Source organism: Heterocephalus glaber, unplaced genomic scaffold (genome assembly GCF_053883595.1).
Source record: "Heterocephalus glaber isolate CG9 unplaced genomic scaffold, H.glaber_assembly_v1.0 deba00001778, whole genome shotgun sequence".
Lineage (NCBI taxonomy): Eukaryota > Metazoa > Chordata > Mammalia > Rodentia > Bathyergidae > Heterocephalus > Heterocephalus glaber.
The window spans coordinates 661,067-671,462 of NW_028258465.1; the positions used below are offsets into that span (position 1 = coordinate 661,067).

Consider the following 10,396-nt stretch of genomic DNA (forward strand, 5'->3'; position numbering starts at 1 on the left):
CCCGACCCTGCGCTGGATGGGCGTGGCGACGTCGCCTGACGTCACAATGGGAGGAGCGTGCTGGGCGTCCCGCCGGCGCTCGGGCGCGTTTTGCAGTCGGTGTTTGGGACGCGGCGCGCGTGTTTGCTCGGTCTTCGCTCCAGTGCGGCGATCGCAGTGGGCGCCTTCCCGGGCACGGGACTGGTGCGGGCCCGAGAGTTAGCGTGACGGGCTTGGCACGGACGTGTGCCCTCACTGCCTTTTTTTGAACCTTTATCCGCTCGCCGTCCTCATTGGGAGCGGGGTTGCTGGGCGAGTGCTTCGCATTTTTCTCCCGAAGTGGTTTTGTCCCCGGCTTCGGGCCGCCAGGCTTGGCTCCCGGTCCCCAGTAACCGCCCTCGCCCCTCGGCCTTCCCTGCCCCGGCCCCCGGCCCCGCCCAGTCACCGCACCTGCCTCGCTATGAACGGGCTCGGCGACCTGCCTGTTTTCATAAAAGACATTAAGCCCGGACAGAAAAACTTAAATGTCGTCTTTATTGTGCTGGAGATAGGTAAGTGGGGTCCGCAGCCCGCCCCACCGCCCGGCGCGCCCCCCCACGTGGCCCAGGCGCCCCCACTTCCAGCTGCGGAGCCGCGGGGCGCACGTCTGGACGCGACCCCCCTCTAACACACCCTCTCGGTTTTCACTCTTCGCAGGACGCGTGACCAAAACCAAAGACGGCCATGAAGTGAGATCGTGCAAAGTGGCAGATAAAACGGGCAGCATCACTATTTCTGTGTGGGATGAGATCGGAGGTCTTGTACAGCCTGGGGATATTATTCGGTTGACCAGAGGGTAGGTGTGCACACCACGGGGAGGGGAGCGAGTGCAGCGCTGGGCCCGGCTGCCCCCGCCCGCTTAGCGCCAAGTTCTGAAGTCCCAGGACCCCGCTGGGGCCCCCAAGTCCTGAAGTTCTGACTTCTGAGTCCCTTTGGCAGTGTTGGGGTGCTACACGGCTTTAGGACAAACACACTTGGTTTCAGGCACCAAATCCACCCTCTCCCCACAACTGACAGGTTAGTTGTATTTTTAAATACTGTTCTGGGAGTGGAGTCTTTTTAGTAGATCGATATAGTCCGAAGTTTCACCTTTTAATAAGTCATTTAATTCAGGATATTCCGTTCTTTTTCATCTCCACCCATTTTAATGACTTGAGAGCCTGCCAGTATTTTATTTGTGCTGGCGGTAGTAAGATGATGCGGATGTAAATGAAAACTTGAAGAATTTAGCATTCTCTGTGGGTGTCAAATTTGAATTTGTACTCAGAAAAATTTAAGACTATGTAGCCCAGGCAGGCCTCAGACTCCTGTCAATCCTCCTGCCTCAGCCTCGCAAGTGCTGGTATTATAGGCCTGTGCTACCGCCCCTGGCTGGGAGGCTCATTTTTGAAAATGATTTTCTGTTTTCTGTTCTATGAAACTGAAATGACTCGCAGAAAATGCTTGACAGAAGAACATCAGTGACACCTCCATCCACAAGATTTAATTGGCAGATGGATGGCTTTACAAAATATCTTAGCACTTTTTAATAGACTTACTTTAAAAATTTACCAAATTGTAGGAAGATAAAAGGTCAAGAAAGGATCTTGGAAATAGAATCTGGAGGCTTTTGTGATCAACAGAATTGTCATAATTTATCCATCAACTATGGGAAAAGTAGGTGGAGGTTGATGCTGGCCTAAGAACCTCAGAAGCACCGGCCTGCCCTGTGTGTAGGAGCTTAGAGCTAGCTAGTTGATGCTGTCTAACAGGCATTACAACATGCAGGAAGTGAGGTAGAGAATCAGCAAAGCAGGAAATGACAGTCAGGACTTAGACATTGTATTTTCATACACTGACTCATTATGACAGTAATTATGTCTTTTAAACTTCCACATGTTTAACTTACACAAAAGAGAACTTCTGCCTGGGAGGGTGTGGTGAGGATTAGCATAATTGAAGTTTTCTTGCTCCCAAAATATCTTTTATTCAGTGATCTAATGATTAAAAGTATTTTACACACTGAAAACAGCATCTTGTTTCAAATATTTCATATTCTGTAGTGTTCCCATTAAAAAATTTGTCAAAAAACTAAACTTTGTAGTTACAATATTCAAGGAGCACAGTTACTGAGGATCACAGTTTTTAAAAATTCAGAGCTGTAGAAGTTCTGTTTACAACTTCACTGTAGCTTTAGGTAGTAAATATACCTCCACACTTCAGTAACCACTTCTGTAAGATGGGAATAAATGCTCCTTAAGGTAGCACACTGCTTGGATCACTTCTCGGCCTTTTGGCTAAGATCAAGTGTAGCACACTGCTTGGAGTGTGGCCAGTTGTTGGCCCTTAAATTCTGGCTAAATCTAAGAAAAGTGGCTTTTGAAAACAGACATATCTAATATCTTAAAAGGATGGTTAATTTGAAATATTGGCATGTTTGTAGCCCCTGCAAAACCGATCTCATTATTCTCATTTCTTAAACAAGTGAAGTTAAATGTTTTAGTTGTAATTGTTTTTTTCTCCAAATATTCATTAATATTTACTATAATGTGAATTGTTAATGCCCTTGCTTCCTAAGTAACTATTTGTATAACTTGAGAATAGTGAGTGGAGTCTCTAATAAACCTTACTAAAAAGAGAACTGTAAAATGTAAACTAGTGAATTTTTATTAACCTATATTAGAAGACAAGCTAATGCTATGTTTGGCTGTTATTTAACTGTGTCATTTAAAAAGTCATCGAGTTACCACGGTGGTTACAGAAAAACCATTGAAAACCAAACCTTGGACCGATGTTATAACATTGACTTTCAAGAGTAAACAGTTGTTCAGCCTGGTTGGTATTAAAAGTTGCAAAGTTGGAAGGGCAGGTGGGTGAAAGATTTGTGGCTTCAGCTTTTTTGTTTTTTTTCAGTAGTTTGATTAAATTCTGCCAAATTTTCAATTATGTGGAAAACCTGTGGCTTATAGAGGCAGAAGGAAAACTGTTACATTGGTACCTATCTCGGCCATGCCAGAGTGTAAAAGTAAATACTAAGGTGTTGATTTTATATATCTTGTGGCTGAAAAAAAATAATAACTTCTTAAATTTCTGCAGTTAAGAGCTCTTCTTTTGTTAATTGTAGATATCATCACCTGCATATGACAATGCTTGCTTTACAAAAAGTCTTACTTTTTAGGGTTATAGTTTAGATAGTGATGTCATGATTTGGCCTCAGTAGTAAGTTAATCAAAGCTCGATTTATTATATTTGATTTACCATGGGAAACAGACGGCTTGACTCCAGCTCAAAAAACTACGGCATGGAGATTGACTTGTCTCCAGAAAACTCACTGCTGTCTCTGTTCTCCAGGTATGCGTCCATGTGGAAAGGGTGCCTGACACTTTATACTGGAAGGGGTGGTGAGCTTCAGAAAATTGGGGAGTAAGTATTAAAATGCAGTCCCGATAGTGGGATAAGTTACAATTAATGTCTACAGAATATTGGTAGGTACAAGCTATAAACCACTTCCTTGGCCTTTTTTGATAGATAAATTGTTCAACAGCTTTATTCTCATAAGGAGGTACTAGTTCAGCAGCTATGAGTAACATTTCCTGTGGTCTAGAATGTCCGTTTTTCCTGCAAAGAGCAGTAAGGAGCAGCAGACACCAGCCCGGTGGGACTGTGTCTGTAGGCTTTAGGAACATGCATCTTTCAGGTGTCATTTGAAGTAAATTCTCTCTTCTAGTGGTTCACCAGAATAGAAACCAGGCATAAGTTTTGGGCCATAGAATCAAATTTTCTTTTTCTCTGTGCATGGGTGAATTTGTACTCTGTGAAGAGGACTTGAGGCAATGAAAACTGAAGTCCTCTATTTATTCACAGTCTAGGTACGGTGCAGGCAGCCGCAATGCGAGCTTCCATACACTGCTACCCTGCTAAGATCTCCACCCTGGCCTGGAGGAACCATCCTCTCCAGGGTTGTAAAGGTAACTGCCTCCATGTAGCCTAGACTTCTGGGTGGCACTCGTAAAGTATGGTATCAGCAGTGAGCCAGACCATCAGTGAATGCCCATTAAACCAGAGGATATTTAGAGAGAGAAGCTAAGGATGGCACCGGGGTGGTGGGCAGAGAAACACTAAAGGAATAAGGTTCTTTAGAAAATGTTTTTAATAATAATTTTGCAAGCTTTTAAAGATAAGAAACTGATCTAACACTTTGTTTTCATTAGAAGGAAAATTGAGGTTTTTCCTTAGAGCACTGTTAGTAGAGTTGTGTGTTGAGAAGGTGTCAGGTTGGTACTTCTAAGCCTGTCCTGACCTGGTGTATAACGGGCTTTACAGCAGTGAGGGTCACTTGATTCCTAATGACGGCTTTTTGTCAGGATCAGTGAAGTGTTTCCCCAAACTGCTTCTAGTTTCTTATTAATTAGTGGGGTGAGGAGCTAAGAAAATGCTTTCCTGTAAGCTTGGTGCACATCCTGTCATGAGCTTTTGTAAGAATCTCCAGGATAAGCTGGTAGCTTGATAGCCAATGGTCTGCCTTTGTCGACAGAACCCACTCTAAACCTCGGATGATTATCTTTGCAGATTCACAGTGATTGGTCCAGAGGGACGGGATGAGCGTGTGAGTGGTCAGTGTACGTCCATCACACTGCTGGAGACACCTGTCTGGAACCCAAGCGCGGTTCACTGGCATCAGCCTGTGTGGAAAACCAGACAAAGATGTGCTGCTCTGTCCTTGATCTTTGACATAATTTATATTTTGCAGTACTAAAAAAGAATTTAAGTACAGACTAGAGCATTTTATGTGTGGCAGTCAAATATTGGCTGTTTTTCTGGACGTAAGCATTTAGGAAATGTGTTGTAAATGATAACATTAGTTAGCCGGTGTTAATTCACTTGATACCTAAGTTATTCCTGTAAGGCAGGGATGTTACATATAGAAAGGTTGACTAATCAGAAGTCATTTAACTTGTCCTTTATTTTCTTTCAGATTCTGCATGGTTTATTCAGAAGTGCCAAATTTCAGTGAGCCCAACCCAGATTATCGAGGACAGCCAAACAAAGGGGTAACTAATCCAAATGTGCAGTATATTTCTAGGGTTGGGCTAATTTGACTTTTATATTATGATTCTATGATTAGGCTAACCCTGTAATGTCTGGAGTGTAATGAAGGCAATTATAAAGTCTTTAATTATTACTTGTGTTTGTGAGTCTAGACAGTGTACGATGCTACAGATACAGACTATGTGACACACAGCACTTGGCATCACAGAGACTCATGTCGGAATTGAGGGTCTCACAGAAGCTGTGAACTGGCTTGGGAAACATCCCCAGCTCTTTCAGCAGTTGGATAGACTTGGACAGATCTTTACAAAAAATTTGTTAAAAACAAAATTAAAAAACCCTTCATAATGGCCGGGGGTTTAGCTCAGTGGTTCCGCCGCCTGCTGCACAAGCGCAAGGACCTGAGTTCGATCCGCGGTACCAAAAAAAAACCAAAACCATATTAAAGATAAAATAATTTCATAATATAAACTTTATAACAGTAAAAAGCTTCATCTGGTGAACTTAAAACTTTTTTTCAGGCCCACAGTGAACAGAAGACGAATTCCATGAATAGTAATACTGGTACAGGTACCTTTGGACCAGTGGGTAAGATTTTTATTTTTGCATATTTGTGAAATTTAAGTGTAGAAACTAAGGGAGTTACGAAAGATCTAGAGGAAGCCAGGTAATTGTGCACGCCTGTAGTCCCAGCTACTCAGGAAACCGAGGTGAGAGAATCACTTAAGCCACTGAGTTTGAGACCAGCGTGGGCAATGCAGCAAGGCCCCATCTCAAAAAAATAAAAGAAAGACTCACAAAGGAAAAAAAGTGATTGTAGGCATAAAGCAGTACTAAAGGTGAACTAATAAACCGAGTCTCCAGATAAACTGATTTTAGAAGGCAGGTACACTTGCAAGGCGATTTATTGATATTGAGCACATTCTGTGTTTAATGTTTGGACCAATTGTGAATTCATTAGTGAATGGTGACTAATAACAAAGTCTGAAATGAAATGCCGTTTTTTTCTCTCTAAAATTTCTGTGATCTAGTGATTATTTGCAGTAGATACGCACTGAAAGCCTGTCTTCAGAGTGATACATCTGGAGAGTAATAGTAAATTAATCCCTTAAGTTGCATGTCTTTGAAAGATTAGCCTTTTTCCTGTCACATGTCTTGTTAATGGTCTTTGCACCCTGCTGAAGGTCTTCTGAAGCCTTCATTAACTAACTGAGGCAAAGACTGATGAGCACTCATTAGGGGCTAGCTCTGTAGGTGGCCGGGTGGCCTGTTTTGGCACAGCTGATACCATGTGGGAAACTGCGAGGTTTATATGTCTGTTGGGAAATGGTGATCATGTCTAAGCCTAATGCCAGTAGCTAAACATTTTTTGCGTTTTTTTTTTTTTGTTTTTTTTTTTTTGTAGCTCTTACAGGCAGTGTGTGTATTTATGTTTTTTCCCTACTTTATCTCCAATTTTGTTGCCCAAGTTGGTTTTTTTTCTCCCTATTAACACAGCATCAAGTTAATGTATTTGTAATAGCGATACATTTGTAAAGACTTAGAGTCTACATTGGATTTTCTTTTCAGTTTAAAAATGGGGTTTTTTCCCTAATATTCAGAGTATTATAACATATGTTGACACTTCTAATCGGGTACTTCTGTAGCTTACTGTAGCTTACTGTAGACCACTTCTTACAACAGTGACCATGTTTTGTATTCTCTTTTAGGCAATGGTGTTCAAACTGGTCCTGAATCAAGGAGATACCAGGTTTCCTATGCTGGTAGAAGCAATGGCCGAGGACCTGTCAGTCCACAACTCCCAGCAGCAGCTAATAATCAAACAGTCATGACCACAATAAGTAGTGGCAGGGACCCTCGAAGAGCCTTTAAGAGATGACCTATGCCAAATAGTCACATGTAGTTTTTAAACTACATGCCCTACTTGAACACTTCTTGCACTTTTATTTATTGTTAACTGTGAAAAAAAATATGTTCTTTATTGGTTTCCTTTTACATTTTTGTTTGAGTGGTTGGTTTTTATAGCAAAAATGTTAAGCTACTCAGTCTCATAGTGAAGAATGGGAACACTCTAAACAGTAGGGGCATTTATTTTTTGAGCAAAATGTTACTGAATATCCTCTAAAAATTCTGCACCCATTTCAAGGGTTAATTACCTAAAACATCAGCTTTATAGCCTCTATGAGCCTGTGTACTGTATAAATTTCGTAATATTTGACATTAGACTTAGTGGAGATGTTCTTATGTTTTAAATCTAGATGTTACCAACTAAAGCAATAACCAGAAAAAATAGAAACAACAACTAAAAACCAGAAACTCAGTCAATGATAGCAATTTCTGCGTGTTTTTGACTCAAGGAGTGACTGACTCTAGTGAGTGACTGCCATTAACATTTTCCAAGGACTGAATCATCCTAAATTCTTGCTTATTACCAGAGAACAGATTCTCTGTCAGAATTATGAAATAGAATGTGATCTGTACTGTAACATAATTTTTAGAAGAAAGCTACAGTTGCTTTAATATTCATTAACATTATAGAGTACATTGAAGAGAAATTACAAACTAAGACCTTGAATATTTTCGAGACTACAATATATAATTGTATAATTTGAGAACATCATAAAGTCAATAAACATTGACCTAATTCTAAAAAATAACTGGTAGATAAACATCATAGTGAAGGTGATTCAAATTGAATTCGTGTAGTACTAATATTCAGTCTCAAGTTACAAACCCTAAGTACTTAGAGGTACTCAGCCTGAAGTGAAAATCCTTGGTACCTCCTTTTTCTAAGAGGATCATGTGTGTGCTGTCAGTTTCTGAACACAGTTCGATAGCCTTATTAGCAAAAGTTAAATGACTCAAATTATAGCTTTATTCAGAAATTTAAGTTGGAATTTGTGTGTCATAAATGGTACCCACTTCTACTCTTTACTGTAGGGTGGATAACTCAAAAACTTTGTTAGAATTCACCTCTTTTTAAATATCTCTTGAATAAAACTTGTGTTCATGTTAACAGATTTCGCTAAGTTTTGCTCTTTCAATGCCTTAAAGTGGAGAGCCCAGTACATCTTAACTGTGGTTGTTATGACCACTTCAACCTGGCAGTGACTTAGCCCTGCATTTGTCTCTTTTCTTCCAACCTCAGATCATGAGTTTAAGTAGATCTTGTTTGAATTTCCATAGCATTTGAATATAAAAATTTGCCAGATTTTTTATTTTGGGGGTCTAACTCAGTGTATCTTCCAGATACCTGGGACATGCTCTGTGTGAGGCACTAGGAAGAGTGTTCAGGGTAAGACAATATTTAGCAACCTCAAGGAGTTTATGTATGCTCTGTAGTTCTGAGGTTTTTATATTAAGGGAAAAACAATTTTTCGTTTATTCATATCAATGATTACAGATAATTTGTTTTTGTTACATTTCAGGATATCTCAAAAGACATCTAAGGACAAATAGATTGTGTTTTGAATAAAACAAATTATTATCTAATTTTTAAAGTCCAGAGGTAGGAGCAACAACATATTTAAGTCATTTGTGGGAGAACATAGTGTTGAAGGTGATTCTAAAAGAATTCTGCGGTTGGGAACTATTAGAACACTGCCAGGTATGGATTGCTGTGCTTACAATAATGATTTCTCCTCCTCTTAACTTGATGCCTGAAAGGTACTAGGCTTGGTGCTTTCTCTGAGCCTTAGGTTCTGCAGCGATGAAGTAAGAAGGCTGCTTTCTGGAGTTGTGTAGGACATGGAGTAAGTACTCAGAACAATTTCTGGTAAATAGTAAGTGGTCACATGTCATCTAATCATCAACTTGAGAGCAAGAAAAAAAATTGGGTGTGGAGGTATCGTCATCTGTTAACATACTGCTTTTGTGATTGACTCTTGCCTTGATAATTTAACCTTGTTCTGTGGTTTTATTATTAACAAGTTTCTTTTTTCTTAAGGAAGGTCTCCACAACCAAAGACAAGTGAATTACAGTTCATAATATTTGCCCTGGACAGCACTCATCAAGAAGTTAAGAGGAAGAAAGTTTCCACCTTTCTCCTTCCTGGCACTTTCAGCTGGCGACTTTGAAATAAATTTAAACACCACCAAGTGAAACAAAAACATTTAGTGTAAAAATGCACTCTGCAAGGATTGGGCCCCATTTCTGAAGTACATCCGAGCCTGGCCATAGCCAAGCTGTCTCAAGTCTGGGCTGGTCTGGGGCTGAGTGGTACATAGTGGGATGGAAAGATGAGACCCGTTGTGCCAGGTGACAGTGTGAACTGAAGGCTTCAGGGCACTCTCCCATGTTCACACATGCAGGGTTTCCTGTAGTGGACCTACTCACCTGCTTTTTCTCTGTAGTCTTACTGTTTTAAATTTGAACACAGTTTAATTTGAGCATAGTTTGATACTAGTCACTTCGTAGCTACCATTTTAAATGAATTTTCTTGGTTGAAAAAGTGATGCTGAAAGCATATGTGAGCTTAGTAAATTGTCATTTTCATATGAATACTTTCAAATATGAAGATAAGTTCAGTAGCCCTTCACAGTTTTCTCAGGAGGTACACACTGGGAGTTGCACTGCATTGCTAGTTTACATTTTATGTAAGGATCTTACAGTTGAGCCTAGTTCCTGAAATGACTTCCCCTTTCTGATACCATTAACATAGTGGCTATTTGCTTCAAGCCATTTTGGGCTGCACGTGACTCTTAGATTCCTTTCTAACCTAATGAGTGTTTTAATCTTGAGACTCCTTCCCCATTACTATTTTCCCTTTCAATCGAATTTTCCTTCTCTTTTATCTTGGATAAGAGTTAACATTCCCACTGGAAAAGATGGTTAGTCATTCTCTAGTGGGCCATGTGAGGACGTTAGAGGCAGAGGTTCTCGGCAGTGGTGGGGAGCCTGTGGTGGCTAGGGGACAGCTGATTAGGATTACATGTTGCAGGGATAAACAGCCCAGTGTTTCAGAAGTAGTAATGATTAACAATTGAGGGATGTGCGGAGGAAATTAATTGTGACCTTTGGAAAACAGCACTGTCATTGGTGTTACACTCTGAGGGAGAAGCTAGAAAAACATTTTACTTCTAGGTACTGTATATTTAAATTCTCTAGGTGCCTCAAAGTTGGCTTTATTTATGTGTATCAGTTTGGATTCAAATACTGAAACCAAATCACTCCAGGCTTCTGAACTGAGTCTATTGGTAGTTCTCAAAGTATAGGTCACAGGCTAAGGTATACGCTAGAGAAAAGTCTAACTGACAAGCCATTAGTTTAGCTTTTTTGTGGGGTGGTATTGGGGGTTTAACTCAGGGCTGTTACACTGAGCTGTGTACCACAGGGTCTCGCTAAGTTGCC

General features: G+C 40.7%; 1 protein-coding gene across 2 annotated transcripts; it reads left to right on the forward strand.

Moving 5' to 3' along the window:
* Positions 1–42: 42 nt before the first annotated feature.
* On the forward strand, positions 43–8,066 carry Nabp1 (nucleic acid binding protein 1). Of its 2 annotated transcripts, XM_004868956.4 has the most exons (7): positions 43–530; positions 676–814; positions 3,349–3,420; positions 3,862–3,965; positions 4,973–5,048; positions 5,568–5,634; positions 6,756–8,066. In XM_004868956.4, the coding sequence occupies exons 1-6, from the start codon at positions 440–442 to the stop codon at positions 5,596–5,598; spliced, it is 513 nt and encodes a 170-aa protein (XP_004869013.1). In that variant the 5' UTR covers positions 43–439; the 3' UTR covers positions 5,599–5,634; positions 6,756–8,066. The 2 variants fall into 2 exon arrangements, with proteins under 2 accessions (XP_004869013.1, XP_021103382.1); XM_021247723.2 differs by lacking the exon at positions 3,862–3,965 and having other exon boundaries at positions 74–530.
* Positions 8,067–10,396: the final 2,330 nt, after the last annotated feature.